Source organism: Echiichthys vipera (genome assembly GCF_963691815.1).
Source record: "Echiichthys vipera genome assembly, chromosome: 4".
Lineage (NCBI taxonomy): Eukaryota > Metazoa > Chordata > Actinopteri > Perciformes > Trachinidae > Echiichthys > Echiichthys vipera.
The window spans coordinates 27,619,754-27,640,174 of NC_139829.1; the positions used below are offsets into that span (position 1 = coordinate 27,619,754).

Genomic DNA, 20,421 nt, shown 5'->3' on the forward strand with positions numbered 1-20,421 from the left:
ATTATATGGTAATTAGTTACACTTGTGATTTTCTAAAGCATATTCTTGTTGGTTTGTTAATGTTGATCAAAGGGCTGTCCAGCTTTATATTGCTCTCACATCAAAATCAAAGCAAAAAAGGCAGATTCTCTATCCTTACTTTTATTCTACATTTGCCATAATGCAATCAATAGCAACATTCATTGTTCCTTTCGTCCTGGTAAAATCCAAAAATGGGCAAAGAGGTGAAGCATGATCGGAGCAGAGGCAGGCCAAATGAAGTCGGTGCCCAACTCTAACTCAAAGCAGCCTGTCCTTAATCGTGCATAACTTTAAGCTGTAATATATGTTAAACGGTTTAGTCAGAAATTCCCACCCTGTACAGTTGTCATGAGTGGGGAGATTAGCTATAGATATAGCTATATTTGTTTTGTACCAGACACATTTTTCTGCTGTAAAACTTGGCATTTTAACTTTGGTGTCAGTGGAGATTGACTCGCTTTTGGAGCCAGCCTCAAGTGGCCATTCAAGACTGCAGTTTTTGGCACTTCGGTGTTGGCTTCATTTTCCAGTACTGGAGGTTGTCTCTTGATTGTAGCACAGGCAGATTGTAGTCCATTTTAAAATGTTTGTTCTCAAAGCTAAACCAAGATTACCCCAACAACATGATCATGCCTATTTTGTTACGCCAAAAATACACAAAGCATCGGGAAAGTGCCGCTTGCACATTACATTACATTTTCCTTCACCCGGGAGACGTGTTCATGTGTTTTAGGTGGGAAGAAATTCTTTATAACATATAGGTCGATGTGTCACAGGAGTCACAGGCTGCAGGTATTCTCTGACCGTATTTTTCCGCCAAAGTTTAAACTAGTTTTTAGTTCAGCCACACTTACCCAGCTAGGAGCGACCGCCATAGCCTTCCATAGACATTACATGTCAGCTTTCATCATGCCACATTTTTCCACTGTTCGATGTGTTTTTTGGAGATATACTCTTGAAAGCGCCCCCCATAGCCACAGAAGACCTTACACACCTGTTGTTACACGCTAAGAAGTACTTTTCATTACAGGTAAATTGACCTTTATGTCTAAAATTAGTTGTGTACCCCTTTAACTTGACCTATTTTATATTTGTGAACTGAACTTTGATGAGTAAAATCCATTTTTTTCGATACAGTGACTGAATTGATTGTGGACATTTTGTGTCTGTGCGGTCATTGTTAAGCAGCAGTCCATCCCAGTGGTCAGCGGTCTGATCGAGACCGTGGACAGGGTGATGGAACACATGGTGACTAACCTGGAGCCCAGCCCGAACTCTCTCATCTCCCTGGGTGGAACATCTTTTGTTGCAGGTCAGTATGCTGTCAGCTCTCCATAGGGTGACTCACTGTTTGTGGTTTGTGTGGACACAGTCGGAGTAAAAGGACATGGAGCATCAAGCTGACATCATTAGTTTTCTTAATCAGCGGACATGTGTGGGTCAGAAAGGCACAGGGTCAAACCCCTCCGCTTCTTTTTTTGCATAATATTTTGTTTGCCTTTAAGCCTGTTTGTGTCTGTCTCCCAAGGGTGGCTTCACATCTTTTATCCACCCCTGATAAAGCAGATGTGTCTTGTTGCTTCTCCGTCTGTTTTTCTCAACAGCTCTTGTTTTTCCTAACCTCTGACCCCCACAGATTACTCTCTGATGAAATTCCCACAGAACTACAACCTGCCACATTACCGCTTCCCCACACAAGGCAAGAGTTACATCTCCGTGCCTGGAGAGGCTTTCGCCGTGCAGTGTAAGTTACAAAGTACAGACGTTCAGTGTCATGAGTGATGTACAAAGCAGACCTGTCCTAGCTCGAAGATTCTCTGTGTAAAAGGTAGTAGCTTCTCTAGGTTGAGTGTGAATGCTGTACATTAGTCGTGGTCTGATTCTGCCAAGAGAAAATTGTCCAGCTGGGAGGCTCTTGTTATTTGCCAGTAATTTATTATGCTAAGATTTAAGACTGCTAACGTAGCATACAGTGTAGGGCAGGAGTGCCATAAGAGCTTTTGTGTGACTTTACGGTGCACCGTAGAAATCCAGCTATGACTTTAATGTTGGCAGTTACCCTTTTATTCAAAACAGAAAGAAAGAGAGAGAGGGAGAGCACTTTCCTCTGCTTTCCTCTGTCATTAAAAAGAATGGACTCGCAAAGTGAGGGAGAGCAGTAATTACGGTGGGCATTAAAACTTAGTTTGTTTGACTTTGAGTTCGGGTCCGATTCCCTTGGCTCCACCTGGCCGCTACATGCACTGTGTTGCCATACAGTCACTGGAATAAACTGTTTTAGTTATCTTTTAAAGGGTTGTTATCAGAAATAAAATATATGTTATTGCTTGACATAAGAGCTAGGAACAAATTAACTCACACCTCTGAATACCTGGCTGTACGAAATGTTCCCAAGGGGAGGTTTTATATCCTAATTAGGTAGACAGTATGCTAAACATTGGTCTGTTTGGACCTTCTATTATATTTTTCCTCATTCTCTCTTTTCCTTAGGAGAGTTGTCCAAGCAAACTGGCCACCTTGAGCTCTCTTGTGGGAATTGCCGGGGGGCTTTGTGTCGAAATCCTTTTTGGAAGGTTAAATACTCTCCTGCAGCACATATGCCGCACATTTGTTTGACATCAGCGAGATTTTGTTGTCACAGTCAGCGGGGCCCGGGTAAAGGGCCTTTGAAAGAAGGAACAGCTCCATTAAGGATTTCCTCCGATTTCATTGTTTATCTTACAGTATTGAGGTGGGACCGAGCTGGATGATAGGTCAGATTAGGGGAGGGGGACCAGACCTCCTGCTCTCCTGGTGAAGTCATGTAGAGGTTTCATAAGATTTCCCAACATCCACATGGTTTGCGGCCCTCTCCCTTTCACCCTTGTGCGAGTATACGGCCGTCCTATTAGCCGGCCGATGCCAGCGTGCGCTGACAAGGCAGCGTTAATTAACTTCCCTTCTTTGTGAGCATTTTAGCAGCACTGCATTACATTCCCAGCCTGCTGCCCAGGACGTTTAACTACTGTGTGTTGTCTTCTTTTTCTCAGCCCAAACCACCATCGTAGGCCTCTTCTACCACAGCATGCACAACTACTACAAAGAGATTAGCCCCGTCAAGACCAGGTAAGAGGACGAGACAATTTGAAAAGTCAGATAAACTGAGCATGCACCTTTTGTGAATCCACTCCAATCATACCACTTTGATTTTGCCCAGGGTTTTATCTAGGAAAATATATTCTAAACATTTTTTTTCAAGCCATTCAACCACAACAATTTGGCTTCTCTCTTTGTACTTCCTGTGTGGGGAATCCGTTCCACTGGTACCAAGGCGCCCCTGCTTCCTGAGCCACAGACAGGGTGATGCCGGTGGGGCCAGAGCCTTATCTGTTCTCTCGCCTATCTTTCATCGCACCACTCAACCTCCACTGACTGTGATACACCCTGCCATTAGTTCTACATAGCCATTGGCCCTCCTTCCAGCGATAAAGCATCCCGTTTTCCCCGCTTTATACATCATAATAATGAGCATAAAAGAACAAAATGTGAAATATGTGAAAGTACATTTTGAGTTTTTGTTTGTGACTGATTGTTTTCAGTGTGGCTCTCCCGCGGGTGAGAATGTCCCCTCTGTATCATGATAGAGAGGTGAAGCTTGTATGATCCAAATGTCACATATCAGATTGCCTTGAAAAACTATTGATGCAATGCTGCTTGTCAGTATGATTAATTATATAGGCAGATGATCAAAGTCCCACTTTAATACTACCCCTCTAGGTCAGTGTGTAACACTTATGTGCGGACGTGAGTATGAGATTACAGTGTTTTGTTAAAACTGCAGTTGGTAACTTTTATAAAAAACATTGTTTTGGAAAATGTGATCAATCCGTCACTATATTCTGACAGTAGTACATGAGACAGATGTGAAAAAATCAGGTTCCTCTGCCTCCACCTGGTGCTCCTAATGGTATCTGCAAGATTCCACCACGCCAGAAGAAAAACAATCAGAGTCTTTGACGCGTGCCTGACACGAGTCATTGACTGTTTGAGAACTGCAATTAAACTTTCAAACTAGGCAGTGCTGATCAAATATGTTGCTGAAGGGGTTGTTTTTGTCACGCCAGGCGACGTCGTTTTTCAACGTTTACCAAACGGCCAATGTTGACGTCCATGGGACCTCCGTGTAAAGGCAATTTATAGTCCAAATGTGGTCTTTTGTAGACGTCTTTTCAACATCAAATTTAGACTACTGCTATGATAATAATAACATGGCATTTTTCTAAGGTCACAGACCTTATGGCTGCCATTCAGCGCCTCCGGCCCCTCTGATTACAACTTCCAACATGACTGAAATTGCTTTGCGGATAACGATGACCTGGACGAATGAGAACATTCACAGGCTTATAAGGTGGATAGGCTACAATGAAATAATTTTCGACAAATAGCATTTCCAAATAGGAAAAATAGATAAAGGCAAAAATAATTTTATGCAAAAAAATGTTAAAATACCAGTTAAAGAAAAACAGGAAAATGTAAAACAAATAAAAACACATCATATACCTTTCCTGCACCTGTCATAGACCAAATGACGTCCAAAAAATGTATCCAGTTCAAAGGTCAAATTATGAACGTCAATATGACGTCCAAGTTGGGTCATGGTTGGACGTCCAAATAGTGGACTTATTTTGGACGTTGAATAGAATTACCAGAAGCTGCACATCTATTCTGCACGTGCAGTGTTTAGTAGGTAGCTGTAAAATGAGACATAACAGATCTTGATGGATGAGAATCTTGATTCATATTTGATCAGCGCTGTCTAGTTTCACAGTTTGACAGCAGTTCACGAGCAGCCATTGGCACTGCGTTAGACAATCCTCAGCACTGATCGATTGTTTTCCTTCAGGCGTGGTGGACTCTTGTAGGTGCCATTAGGAGCACAAAGTGGAGGCAGAGATTATCTTTTTAATGTAGTGCTATCAGGGTATAGTGACAGTTTGATTAAAAATGACAAAAACATATTTCTATAAAATCAACTGCAGGTTTGATATCTCTCTTAACCTTCTTTTTTCTGTCTTTTGCATTTGTAGCTGTGACTCTTTTTGCCTCTATTTCTTCCTGTCATGCTGCCTTTCTGAGTCTCTTCTTTCTTTCTTTTCTAACATTTTCTTTCTTGTCTCTTAGGATTAATGAAGCAGCTGATTTCAAGGATCACAAAATCCAGGTAGCAAGCTGTCTGATCTCTCTGAAGGTGGAGCCTTCACCAGCCCTGTCTGTCAACCTCTCTGGAGCGCCACTCATCAAGATTGTCCTAACCCACATCCTGGTAAGAATCGACCCATACAGTGTCCCAGTTCCTTTATATTTGACTCATGTCCTAATCGGCCATTTGCTTTCTGCATGAGTCAGTCATGCTGGGAAAATTGAGGGCTTTTCCAGCTGCCGGGCGCAGTTGTTGGGTGTGGAACACCCACCTTATCAGAGGAAAGGGGACCATGGTTTTTCTGTGGCGACAGTAGTCAGGTCCCCCCCATATGAAATCTATCAGCTCTATTTTTGGGTGTTCTCTTATGTAAGAAGATGAGTGTCTATCGCTGGCCGAGGCTTGTGCAGCTGGGCATCCACCAGCACCAAAATCGATGGCTATTTTGGTTTTCATTAGCCTGCTTAAGTTTTCCCTCTCGGAGCATGTGGCTTCCAGAAAGCAAACTGATTCTGAACTGCAGGCTTAGGGCGCTTTGAAATGAACAATAACTTTCTTTTATGAACAACATATTTTTTCTTTGCTGCTTTATGGCAGGAGCTGTGCCAGTTTTCCATGGGAACTGCATTCGAAACTCATAATGAAAATTAACTTAAAAATGTGTATCGCATTAGCTTTCTTCCCTGTAAAGTTAGAAATATGGCAGTGCTCTTCACAGCTATGTATATATATTTTAATGCATTTTAAAGCCTTTCTTCTTATCTAAATGAATTGCGTTAATAGCCTATTAGACCATCAGATCATACAATAGCATTAATGAGGCAGTTGACTAAAACCCCAACATTGTGATTATATTTAATTTACAAGGCCTACAAGAATTATTCACTTTCTATTGAAGTGAATTACCAATGCTTTTGTTTTTTGCTCCTCACTCATAAGAGAGCAAATGAAAGCCATGCAACTTCATGAAACCATGGTAATATTGCTTTGTTTGCCTTCATTTTGCCTGGTGAAATAAATGTTTACGCTGCAATCATCTGGCTGGGTTTCTGCAACCGTGATTGTGTGTTTGTTTTAGCAGACACCAGGGGAGAGGGCTTATAATATCCTTTGTTATGGGAGCGCTGGAGATGCTCACCAGCTCTGCTGTCTGTTGAGTCAAGGTGTTTCTATTTTAGTTGAGTTGCCTTTACCTCTGATGTAAGGATAAATCAGGCTTCTTACATTCTTTCCCCTTTACCCCATTACAAATAAACTGTTATACTTATTACCAAAGCATACTGATTGGAGCGCGCTGTGCCAGTGTATTCCAACTTAATTTAGGCTGCATAGCTTGGACGATGATTTTTATTTAGGAGCTGCATCGCAATTTGGCACACAGCTCTTTGTCTGTGATTGAGTCCAGAAAAAGGGTTGTTTTGCTATAACTGCTTCGCTGCAGAGACCTGTTGTTGGCTTTCATCAAAAAACAACTATTTTTGGAGTTTTAATGTCTTTGGCAGCTGGTGGATACTTATCACCTCCCTCGCTCTGAGGCAAGGAGGGCGGCTCACACAGTTTGAGACTGACCTTTCCCGTCATTGTTTATGCTGCTCTTTACTGTGTGCACAAGTTAAACCTCAAAGATGTCTTCTCATGGCTAGAGTTGGGGTGCCGGGAGTAAGTGATTTGCTACTGATCTCTCTGTTTATCCCCAGAAAGTAGACAAACACCCAGTGACTTCATTAAAAGCTAGCAGGGGCACCGAGTGTCTCTGAAGCAGAAAAGTGTTCAGCTTCCTCATCTATCTTCTCATGCTGTCTTGGTAACAACAAGTCCTGTGTGCCATCAACTGTTCTGTACAAACAGTTGGCTCGGAATCTCAAATGTCATCCATTTTCTCTTTCTGACACCCGCCATGATAAAATGTAGCATTCAGTGGATTGATGGAACTTGTAAAGACCCCTGTGTCGTGTCAGGTACCACTCACTGAAGGTCAAAGCCATGTGGTTGGTGTCAGAGTGACCTTGCAGTCTTGATTGATGCCCTCTGAGTGTATACACTGAAACAGTCCGGTGAGGTCATGGCATTCCCAGCTGAGTCAGTCAGAGCCGAGTTGCCGCCATCACACATTATATGGCACGGAGCGGGTATGATACCCAGACAAGGTGTTATCAAGGCTGCTGGAGGCCCACATGCTTTCTCACGCCATTCGGCCGTGGTGTTGATTGGACACTGGCTCCATCAGTGATTTACTACTGCTGTCTGACTCTGGTTCAGTTTGAGAGAGCCTTAGAAGAGAAGAAGGGGAGAAAAGGGAGGGTGGGAGTCATTGGGGTCCGTAGTTAAACATTAATACATGCATAAAAGGCAGACACCATCTCCATGTCCTCTTCTTCCATCAAAGCATCACGCTGATGGTATGATGTGAATGAATGGAAAGATTTATTTCATGAGCAAAGTGGATTTATAGGGTCAAAACTGAGAGGATTCAAAAAACAGATTCTGATTTTACAGACTTATAAAACAGTGTGTTAGGTTGGCGGCTCCGTCAGAAGGGCCAAGGCGAAAGGGTAGAACTGGGTGGCAGCACTGAAAGAGCACTGGTGGTCTCAGTCAGTCCCTCAATTCACCTTTATAGCATTTCATTTGTGATGGAATGCAGAACTATGAACTATGACACTTTAAAGACATTTTTAGACATGTTTGTATTTGATTTCTGGTGGAGAGTTAGATGAGAAGATTGACATCACTTTTATATTTGTATAACACTGCAACAAGCAGCTAGTTCACACAGCTTAGCCTAAAGACAGGAAACAGGGAGGGGCGGGGGATCCAGCCACCATCATGGGTGCAAGGCCCTACTTCCACCCCCTTTATTGGGTCACACCCATCTTTGAACTCAGGCTTCAATTTTTATCTCAACTAGGCACCTGTACATTTTTGTGACTGTATGTTGCACAGTTGTGATGATATTGCTGTCAGACAGACAGACAAACAGACATATAAACACCTGGTATAATACTCAAAACTGCCTCGGTAGTCGTTCCCTCTACAGTGGATGTCTCCAGGACCACATTTTGCCATGATGACATGCACACACACACACACACACACACACACACACACACACACACACACACACACACACAGACTCGCATGGTGAATCAATACCAGTGATGCTGTCACAACTGGTAAAAATGTATGATTAATGAATTACTGAATGTATCAAACTTGCTCAGGTGGCCCTATCATTACTCCATTACATTAGTCACTATGTAAGTGGACAAGAACCTCTTAGTCTTCCATCAAGCAGTATCCGTCGGCTCCCTCCCATAATGTAAAGAACATGAGAGAGAGTTTGGGGAAGCGAGTAAAGAGGTCAGAGGCAGAAGGGGAAACTGGGTGGCTTGTGTTTACAAAGCTGTCTAGACTTGTTGGAGCTAGTTGATCAATTGTTCAGCGACTTTGAAAACAAACACACAAAGGCTATTTAACACTTGCTGATGCCCATGCTGTTAATTGTGTATGCCAATACTGCTATCGGTCCTCTCGACCACAATAATAAGTGCTCTTTACTGCCAGTCTTTTTATAACTCCTAGCACACGCCCAGCTCAAACCTTGTGGGCAAAATCTTTCTTCCGTCTCTCTCTCTCTCTCTCCCCGTCTCCCTCCCTCCCTCCCTCCCTCCCGCCATCCCTCCCAACCACCCACACCCACCCATTCTCCAACACACACACAAACACAAGCTGTGTGAGCCAACATACTGATCAATCACAGATGGAGGTCTGGCTATTGCTGTTCCCCTCTTGCCAAAAGATTTAGAGTCTCTCTTTACGGCCCCTCCCATTCAGCGCCCCCTTTCTATCACCACTCAGACCACGCAACCACCACCTCTCGCTACACGCTGTACAGAACGGAGCAGAGCTTGAGCCCAGAGGAAAATAGAAAAGGTCCTGATTCTGTCTATGTGATTCCGTCTATGGCCTCAGATACTGTTCAGACAAAATTTCTGTGTTTGTATAAATCACCATTGTATATCACTGATATAACTGTGACAAGGTTCAAGGTATCAATTTTGTGTATAGCTAGCAGTTAAAGAGGCACAGCAAACAACAAATATCAAACATGATAAAAAAAACAACATAAACACAAAGATAAAAACAAATCTTCACGAATTCAGCATGATGAATTCAAGTTTGTGAATGTGTAGAAAATAAATGTCGAAAAAATGATAAGATAAGATCAACTTTTTTGATCCCACACTGAGAGATTCAAATGTCAATATAACATATCAACAGTGAGGAAAGAGAGAAAGAAAGAAAGAAAGAAAGAAATCTATGCAAAGATTTTAAAAAAGCGTAACTGCTTTCCCAGGGAATCTGCAAGTTGTTTAAAATCATTAAAAGCACATCATTTCAGCTCCCTGTTTAAAAAAATAAATAAAAGCAGTCGTGTTGTAAAATGTGTTCAGATCCGGGAGATGTTTCACACCTTTATAAACTTAAATGGGATTTTTGGGACAATGGCGTGTGCGTGCAGGAGGCTGTTTCATCTAATTGTGTGGAGTTCGAGTCAGCACCATCAGACTGATATTAAAATGTTGGCTACAGTAGCTTGGAAACTCATTGTCGAGTATTGGTCTTAGTAACAAAAAAGTACCCCGTAAGATTTGAGTCACCTTGTTTCTAGCGGCCTCTTTGGCGGTAAGATGTAACTGCAGGCGAGCCTGTTCTTGCCAGCGCTCTCGTCGAATGCTCCTATGGGCTTAGCACGGCCAAGCACGGTTCTGCAGCACTCGCCTGTTGTTGGCCTGGAAGCACATTTGCAGATTCACCCCCACATATCCAAAATCTCTGGATACCAGTCAAAAGGCTCCTAATTATCTTGAGACCAAAAATCGAGCTATGGTCAGCAGAAGGAGGGTGGGCAGCTATACAGAGCCGGAGTGAAACACATTCAGCAGCTTAGATCCCGTCTCTGTAAAGGGCCAGTGCAAGGCTCCGGTAGAGACACAACTCTGATGCTCACACTTTTTGTGCATTGTGTTTGATTTTTTTTCTATTCTTTTTCCAATGAGACGCCACACAACCAGGAAGTAGAGACGTTCTAGAGTAATCATGCGCCACTGAGCAGCTTTCATAGGATTGAATAGGCGCCATTTTTCAGTACGCCGTCTAAACTTTAATATGTCCAGGATTATTTCGGAGCCCTCCATCTTGTCATGTCCTTCACTATGTCTGTGTTGACTTTTTTGCTCTTTTGTAAACTTTATAGACAAACATTCACCTCTCTACTTCCGGTCGGTCCACTATATGTTATATACACACACACACACATGTTCCTATTACACTTCTGCCCTTAGCCTGACTCAGGAGTTGGAAGTTCCCAATTTCCGATTACAAGTGAACACAGCATAACCGTTGACCAACTGCTGTCAGCAGCGTCACTAACATGGCGGCCTATTTACATGTCGCCACAGACACAGATATGAATAGGTATGTGTATGAATTATATCAGTAGAAATTATTGTTATACGTATACTGCTTTAGAATATAGTAAAAAAAAAAAGTGATATGATGATAAGGGCTGGAATGAATAGGCGATTAATCAATTCATCAATTAATTGATCAATAGAAAATAGTATGCAACATTTTGGATAAATTAATGATTGTTTAAGTCATTTGTAAAGCAGAAATGCCAAAAATGCACTATCTATTGCTTCTCAAATGTCAGAATTCTACTTTTTAAAAATTTGATCTGAAATCTGAATTTATTTTTACACATTTTCTACCACTAAATATATGTTCTACACATTCCTCCTGTGTACATTTGCTCCAAAGGTTTGCAAAGGGCCATATGCAACCTCAGGATCTAAAATGATCACCAAACAAAATCAGCTAAAAACTGTTTTCCCGTATTTGATCTTGTGTATTTCCCACGTTCAAACTTGCAACTTACGAATGCAAACAGGCGAGAAACATGAGAAATATTACAGTGGCCTCGTATGAAAGCCTGAGGGAATAGATGAATTCATGCATGGAGAAGCTCTCCAGTTGTCATGCGAGTTCACTTCTCAAAGTCATTTTTATTATTTTGAACAATTAATAGACTCACAGTACACTGTTACTGTGATCCTCCACAGCTCACCTTATCAAAAACAACTATGTGTGTGTGTGTGTGTGTGTGTGTGTGTGTGTGTGTGTGTGTGTGTGTGCGTGTGTGTTTGTGTGCGTGTGTGTGTGCGTGTGTGTGTGTGTGTGTGTGTGTGTGTGTGTGTGTGCGCGCGTGTGCGTGTGCGTGTGTGTATGTGTGTGTGTGTGGTTGTTTGGGGGGATGGGGTTGGGGGGTTCCTAACACCCTGCATACCTATCAACACATCTCGTTGTTTTCTGTGTCGACCTCAGAGACTGAGCTGAGGCCACAGCTGCATGTCTTATTACATTACCCCTGAATGCATGATCTCACTCAAGACCAGTTGTGTTTTGCTGTATGGACTCAGATTGTTACTCCACATGCTGTATGAGGATCAGTTTAAGTCTGACCTGTGAGTGAAAAGCCCTGGGATAACAACGCTGAGATCTGTTCTCCATCAGAGCCACAGGTCGCATCAGTGTGACACTATTACGTATTGACTTTAAGTTGGTTCAGTGGGCAGGTTTTCCTCAAGCTCCAGGTCAAGAGTTGAGCTGTGGTTGGTCTTTTTGAGCCTGCTGGACTGAGTAAAGTTACACCATACAGTACCTGGGTTTGCCTTTCCCAGACACACTGCAATAAAGTGTTTCCTTCCCTTACTAAATTTAATATAGGGCTTTGGAAATGAATGCATGGCTTCTCTGAACAATTAAGCCATTATAAAAACCTGGCTCCATCTTAGCCAACCTTTCTGTTGACTCATATTTTAACATTCAACTACTGTACACCCCCACAAAAGCAGAAGATGCTGGTGACCTTAAATAATGTTTTGTTATTGTCAAAGTGTGTCTGATGAGTTAAGCCTGTGAATGTTCTCATTCGTCCAGGTCATCGTTATCCTCAAAGCAATTTCAGTCAAAAACAACTGGACTGGTTGTTTGTCTAGGAAGACGTTTCACCTCTCATCCAAGAGGCTTCATCAGTTCATGTACGCATCTGACCAGGCTGGGACTGGTCCAACTAACTGGTGTGGAGATCCAGGTATTTAACCTCTCACAAGGCCGATGATGTCACTGAAACCCTTTGTGCTCCAAGTGCCCACGCCCGTCGTTAGAGTGACAGTCGGTGGTGGGCAGTTGGTTTCGACGTCGTTAGTGCTCTATTGAGTCTGAACGACAGTCGTTGGGGTCACCCGGGCCATGTGTGAACAGTTGTCCTTTGAGGTTAGATTGTTGAATCTCCTGGGAAGGGACGAAAGGGCGGCATTGTAAATTGGAGATAAGTGGTGTCTCAGACCCCCTCCTCTGTTTAGCGATGGTTTCTCCACTTTACCATAGATGGCTTCTTTTACTCCTCTTTCAAACCATCTGTCCTCTCTGTCCAAGATTTGGACATTGCTGTCATCAAAGGAGTGGGCTTTCTCCTTGAGATGTAAGTGGACAGCCGAGTCCAGGCCTGAGGAGTTAGCTCTCCTGTGTTGGGCCATGCGTTTATGCAGTGGTTGTTTTGTTTCTCCAATGTAAAGATCTTTGCATTCCTCGTTGCATTGGACAGCATAAACCAGGTTGCTTTTGTGGTGGTGTGGTGTTCTGTCCTTCGGGTGTACTAGTCTCTGTCTGAGTGTGTTACCGGGTTTGAAATACACAGGGATGCAGTGTTTGTTGAAAATCCTCCTGAGTTTCTCCGATACCCCAGCCACATATGGGATGACTATGTTGTTTCTCCTGTTATCTTTTTTCTTTCTCAACCACTTTGGTTTTCTTTCTGGAGGCAGCTGCCGTTTTAACAAAGGTCCAGCTGGGGTAGCCACAAGTTGTGAGGGCGCCTCTCAGGTGCTTGCGTTCTTCCCCTTGAGCCTGTGAGCTAGTGGGTACGTTATCAGCTCTGTGCTGCAGTGTTCTGATAACGCCAAGCTTGTGTTCCAAAGGGTGGTGAGAGTCGAAAAGTAGATATTGATCCGTGTGAGTGGGTTTTCTGTATACCCCTATGTGGAGGCTCCTGTCATTCTCCATATGGACGTCACAGTCCAAGAAGGGCAAGCTGTTGTCTTTAACTTCCTCTCTGGTGAACTTGATGTTTCTGTCCACTGAGTTGATATGTTCAGTAAAAGTTTGCACCTCTTTGGATTTGATCTTAACCCATGTGTCGTCCACATATCTGAACCAATGGCTTGGGGTTACTCCTTTAAAGGAGTTCAACGCCTTGCCCTCTACCTCCTCCATGTACAGATTTGCCACAATCGGGGACACTGGTGAACCCATGGCACAGCCGTGTTTCTGTCTGTAAAAAATGCCATTAAACTGAATACCACATATTTCCAGTTTAATGGCATTTTTTACAGACAGAAACACGGCTGTGCCATGGGTTCACCAGTGTCCCCGATTGTGGCAAATCTGTACATGGAGGAGGTAGAGGGCAAGGCGTTGAACTCCTTTAAAGGAGTAACCCCAAGCCATTGGTTCAGATATGTGGACGACACATGGGTTAAGATCAAATCCAAAGAGGTGCAAACTTTTACTGAACATATCAACTCAGTGGACAGAAACATCAAGTTCACCAGAGAGGAAGTTAAAGACAACAGCTTGCCCTTCTTGGACTGTGACGTCCATATGGAGAATGACAGGAGCCTCCACATAGGGGTATACAGAAAACCCACTCACACGGATCAATATCTACTTTTCGACTCTCACCACCCTTTGGAACACAAGCTTGGCGTTATCAGAACACTGCAGCACAGAGCTGATAACGTACCCACTAGCTCACAGGCTCAAGGGGAAGAACGCAAGCACCTGAGAGGCGCCCTCACAACTTGTGGCTACCCCAGCTGGACCTTTGTTAAAACGGCAGCTGCCTCCAGAAAGAAAACCAAAGTGGTTGAGAAAGAAAAAGATAACAGGAGAAACAACATAGTCATCCCATATGTGGCTGGGGTATCGGAGAAACTCAGGAGGATTTTCAACAAACACTGCATCCCTGTGTATTTCAAACCCGGTAACACACTCAGACAGAGACTAGTACATCCGAAGGACAGAACACCACACCACCACAAAAGCAACCTGGTTTATGCTGTCCAATGCAACGAGGAATGCAAAGATCTTTACATTGGAGAAACAAAACAACCACTGCATAAACGCATGGCCCAACACAGGAGAGCTAACTCCTCAGGCCTGGACTCGGCTGTCCACTTACATCTCAAGGAGAAAGCCCACTCCTTTGATGACAGCAATGTCCAAATCTTGGACAGAGAGGACAGATGGTTTGAAAGAGGAGTAAAAGAAGCCATCTATGTTAAAGTGGAGAAACCATCGCTAAACAGAGGAGGGGGTCTGAGACACCACTTATCTCCAATTTACAATGCCGCCCTTTCGTCCCTTCCCAGGAGATTCAACAATCTAACCTCAAAGGACAACTGTTCACACATGGCCCGGGTGACCCCAACGACTGTCGTTCAGACTCAATAGAGCACTAACGACGTCGAAACCAACTGCCCACCACCGACTGTCACTCTAACGACGGGCGTGGGCACTTGGAGCACAAAGGGTTTCAGTGACATCATCGGCCTTGTGAGAGGTTAAATACCTGGATCTCCACACCAGTTAGTTGGACCAGTCCCAGCCTGGTCAGATGCGTACATGAACTGATGAAGCCTCTTGGATGAGAGGTGAAACGTCTTCCTAGACAAACAACCAGTCCAGTTGTTTTTGACTGAAATTGCTTTGAGGATGTCTGATGAGTTGTAATGTTGTTCTGGGCCCAGCTGCACTGTCAATTTTATATATATACACACCAAATGCAGAACGTGCTATCCAAATTACAGCCTGGCTCTCTGTGCTCTCAACTATTTGGAACATTTTAGGGAAAGGGCTTATTCACTCACTCTGTTGTGTAATTTTTCTTTCTGCTGCTGCTGCTGCTTTTTAAATGTATCACAGCTGAAGCCTGTATTTAGACTCCTTTTGCTCTTTTGCTCTAGTGGCTGAGTATTCTTGTACCAGTGATGGATGAGTGGGTGTGCGCAAGACTTTTTTTTTACAAGTGATATTTCATATTAATTCAAGTTGCATTCACTAGCACTAGCTTTTTTTCAAATCTAGTAAATGGAACAAAAACGGAAGGCTTTGTTTTGTCAAACTACTGATTCTGAACTACTTCAAGAATTTACCATTTGGCTCAATACCCCATAGTCTTTCAATTAGAACTTGAACTCCACTCACCTTTAAAAAGTGGAATGCCATGTCTTTTTTGTTATAAAGCAGGTCGTGGTGCTGTATAAATACTGTGAACATATCAAAAATGCTCAATCCACAGAGAAATTCACACGAGCTGTCAGGATTTCTGTCTTGTGCACTTAAGCTTAAGCTAAGCTCCCTTAAGCTGAGCTGATGTCACAACTATACCAATATATATATATATATATATATATATATATATATATATATATATATATATATATATATATATATATATATATAAATATATATACATATATATATATTATAATAATAACTTTATTTGTATAGCACCTTTAAAAACAGCAGTTTACAAAGTGCTTTGACATAAGACAAATCAAACTATACACATAAATACAGTATAAACAAATAATAATAATAGTAAAATCCAATAAGGTATAACATAACCATATTTGCACATCATTGTATAGAAAAAACAATTATTAGCTTATTAGTTAATTAATTTAAGGTGCTTGCAAAGAAAGAAGAGCAATGAGATGAAAGGATAAAAAAGATAAGAAGACGGCATCACAGGAAGGCAAGTCTATAAAAATGAGTTTTAAGAAGTTATTTGAAAGAGGACACTGAATCAGCAAGCCTTAACTCCACCTTTACTATATATAGGTAGAAGGTGCAGCAGCAGTGCTGTTACAGTCATTCACCGGCTGCAATGACAGTGCAGAGAAGCTGGTAGGGGCGGGGTAGGACAGTGATTAGAGCAGTCGCCCCATGTAAAGAGGCTGAATGTCCTCGAGGCAGCGGCCGTGGGTTCAACTCCGACCTGCATGTCTCTCACGCCATTCCCTGTCCGTCCTATATATTAAAGGCTTAAGGCCAGTCACTAAAACAGAGCATTACAGACAGAGGGTGAATACAGATATATTCAGACAGTATGAGACAGGGCTGGAATGATTATGAGCATATGGGACCTTTTAAATTTTAAATCTCCATTTGAGTTTGTTAACAGTAACCTAATGTTGAATGCTTTTTTTGCAGCATAACACTGTGCACAATGTGTGATGTCTTGAGATTTGCAGAGACATTTACTGTCAGCGTTTGCCGAAGCTAGCTCAACCACAGCAAAGCTCGGATTTCTAGCTCTGCCAGTCATGGGAGGTCTGAAAGACACCACAGAAGACAGAGAAGCTTGCATTTATACAAATTGCTGGGTTCTGCGTGTCATCTGCGACATAAATGCTTTTGTGATGCATGAGAGGGTTTATTTTCATCCCTCATTATTTTATCCAACAGGCTTAACACAGTCACAGAACAGCGAAAAGGACGAGGCATGCTTTGGGTCTGAGGGATATACACATCAGAAGGCAGTGGCCCTCAAGCTGATGTTGAAGGCCATTTGCTGATTGGTGGGGCACCATTACATATCCATTATATAAAAACATTATCATATTATATGTATGTTATGATGATGACTTGGCAGCTAACAGTGTTTCTTTTCTCCAAAAGAGTTGCATCATGATTTACGGTTCTTATACCCTCTGCAGCTGTTTCAACTGAAATCCAAGTTAATAACACCCCAAGACTCCTTCCATATATTAAAGCTGCCAGTGACAGAGAGTAATCATTTGAATTTATTCTGTTATCATACATAAGTACTATTTGGAAAGAGTTGTACTTCACTTGAGTATCCATTTTATGCTACTATTATTATTTTCATTTCATTGTTTTTAGTTATTTTTGCACTGCAACATTTATTTTACTACTTAATTCATCTTTGAATATTAAACCGGTGGTCACCAACCCTTTTTGGCCTGTGACCCGTTACAAATCTGTAGTCTCTAGTTGGGGCCTCTCATCACGTTTCTGATGACTATGATTTTTTAGCAGTTCCACCAAAGAGTATTATAAAGCAGTTTGAGGTGCTATATGAATACTGTGAAATTATGAAAACCCTCAATCTACAGAGAAGTGCAAACAGACCATATTCAGAAACTGTGTCATTAAACGAGCCATCAGGACTTCTGTACGGTTGTGATGTTACAGCTATACTATATATAGGTAGGAGGCCCCGCCACAGTACAGACTGGGTTTTTATAGGAGAGGGAACAAACGCTAAATTTATTTTACATTCAGACAGACAGTATGAGCAAATGATGTGTTTTTTAACATTAAAACATGTAAACATATTCTAATAAAAACCCAAAATACATTATAATCCTGAAAATGAGCATAATATGGGACCGTTAAAAAGCTGTTTGAATCCCTAAGGGGAAACAATATTTGCTATTTTATAACGAAATTTAAAAAATGACCGAAGCAGTTGAATGTGTGTCTTTCTTACTAAATTAGTCATCAACAACCCCTCAAATTAAACTTGTGACCCTGTAGAGCAGGGGTCTGCAACCTTTACTATCAAAAGAGCCATTTTGCCCCCTCTTCCACCAGATAAAATTTGTCTGGAGCCACAAAACATATTTGATCTCACAGTTTATAAAAGTTTATATATAGTTACTGTTGACATTTTATTCCTATTATCACCGGTCCTAAAATTGTGGTTGTTCCTTAATTTCTCACCACATATCAAGCATACAGGTAAGCAATCATCATGTGAAAGCAAATTAATATGTCCACGCAACATTATTTTCCTCAGATAAGTTTTTTTGGGGGGGATTTATCCGCAGCTAGCATACCAGTGCGGGTCACCAACTCAAGATTAGCCACCTGAAGGGAAAGGCGCCCAAGAGCCGCCTGTTGCAGACCCCTGCTGTAGAGGAAGCCTGACCCCTAGGTTGGGAACCACTGGAATAAACCACCTACACCTGGTACTGTGTACAGTTAGGTGATCACGTACAGTGATCAGTGAAATAATGCATCACTATTGACAATCTAATAATGTTCTATATGATAACACATCAGTCACAGGGACCATTTTTCTGCAGAATAAGCACTACTATTGTCATTCATGAAAATACTTCTGTACTGACAATGCATTATTTTTACATTGCTGTGCTGGTACTTTAATGTAAGTAAAGGATCTAAATACGTCTCCCACCGCTGATATTTTTTGGGGGAATCTGGAGATTAAAACCAATTTTGCCGATGTCACTACTGTGGAGCGTGAGTTGTGGTTAAAGTACTGTAGATGGAGCTGTGGTTGCACCAAATGGGACATAGTGACATTGAAGTACCAGAAACACATTAACTATGTATGATTTATCAGCCTCTCTTTCTCTGACCCTTTCCCTCTATCTGTCACTCTGTATTACTCTGCTGTCACACTATCTTCCCTCCTCTTCTTCTTCTTCTTCTCTTCTTCATCTCTGTGTCCATTGTCCCTAAGAGGCTCAAAGTGATTTCCGAGGCGGTGTTTGCTGGCCTTCTGTTGTTAATAAAGAGTTTGAGTGCTGCTCCAGTCTTGGCTGGTGGCTGAGGCCTCAGGACACGGAGTGAACAACGGCCAGATCTCCGAGTGCCTTTTAACACTCACCAGTGACTTTAATGTTTCTGCACTTCTTCTCCGATATCAACTGGAAAACATGCAGGATGTACAACAAACAGACAGTTGCTAGAGAGGACGCATAGCCAAACAGCACTCCTTATATGTGTGATGGTCTGTTAGTCAATGTATATTTAGCTTTTGTCTGGTACATATCGTGGTTTGATAATGATGGATTGTTTCCCTTGAGCCGGGGTTTACATTTGTGCCTAATGTGGGTAATTAGTCTTCCGTAATTGCAAAGTAACATTAAAGGTTCAACCGTTGCAGAGAGCATGTAAAGCATGGCTTACAGTGTGCCAATTACAGCCTGTCTCTCTCCCATCTGCTTTCATTTACACCCAACAAGCAATATGAGTTATTAAAGCCCACAAGAGAGCAGTAAATTCACCCACTGGGTTGCTCTTGCAGCTCCTCAAAGCTGGCTGCCTGCTTGTGGTGACGGGTTGCATTTACGGCGCTCTCGTGGTTCTCGGATCTATTGTGCTGCTCGCTCTAATAGGCCACATGCATATCCATCCATTGCGTTCAACTCGGAGGTGACAATACATGAGGACTAAAGAGCTGCATGTGGGAAACAGACAGAATGAGAGCAACAATTTGGTTACACAATGAAGTCAACGTATTGTGCTATGCTTTGTAATATGAATCACTGTGCCTATGGGCCAGGAAACAGACAGCCTCAGTGTCAGTTTCACTGTCTCGCTCACTTTTTCCAGAAGGAAACAGTGCAGACGCAGTCCATCTAATCATACACTTATTCAGTCTGAGAGTCAAGGCTTGGGGAATGAGAAGAGGTGTGCAGTCTCTCCATATGCACCCGACCAGCCAATGAAAGTGTTGTTTTCTTCAGATGACAGATTGAGGAGGGTAGTGGTTTGACCTGAAACCACGGCCAAGCCCCAATTACTGCATTCTTGCACTGTAGCCATTAGCTCACTGTCTCCAGGGACTCCAAATCTCATATTAAGGACTGACATGGAAAAAGTGAGTTATAATCAAATAAGAATCTTGAAGACAGTTGGGATTTTCGCTGAGTGTAATAATCACCTTTGCTGAGTGTCGATCTGCGTCTTGTCTGCCCTTTAGTATGATCTCAGACCACTTTTGTTGAAACCTTCTTTCATATGCATCTAAGCACCAGCGAAGCGTTTTTATTTTGTGGTTTTGCTCTTCTTTTAAGATACAAAAGCAAACTGAACAGTATGTGTAGTTTTAATGTATCAAGATCTGATGCTTCTGTTGAGCAAGTGGATGGAAAGACAGAATGAATGCTGGTAATTTGTGTTTAAAATAATCCATGTTGTCTTCTTGATCAGGTTGCCCTGAGTTGTGCTTGTAATTTAACGAGCCAGTGCAATCCAAAAGCAAATGTTTCCTACATCACATACTCACTATTAAAAATCAATACTTGACATTTCTT

The 20,421-nt window shown here is 42.3% G+C and overlaps 1 protein-coding gene across 1 annotated transcript in view; it reads left to right on the top strand.

Moving 5' to 3' along the window:
* The window catches only part of adgrd1 (adhesion G protein-coupled receptor D1), a gene marked incomplete at its 5' end in the record, with an annotated part of 36,643 nt that overhangs the window by 7,355 nt on the left and 8,867 nt on the right, over nucleotides 1-20,421 (top strand). The window contains 4 exons of the mRNA XM_083913138.1: nucleotides 1,210-1,333; nucleotides 1,658-1,765; nucleotides 3,051-3,126; nucleotides 5,182-5,323. Coding sequence (XP_083769264.1) covers nucleotides 1,210-1,333; nucleotides 1,658-1,765; nucleotides 3,051-3,126; nucleotides 5,182-5,323 — 450 coding nt within the window. The remainder of the gene's footprint in view (nucleotides 1-1,209; nucleotides 1,334-1,657; nucleotides 1,766-3,050; nucleotides 3,127-5,181; nucleotides 5,324-20,421) is intronic.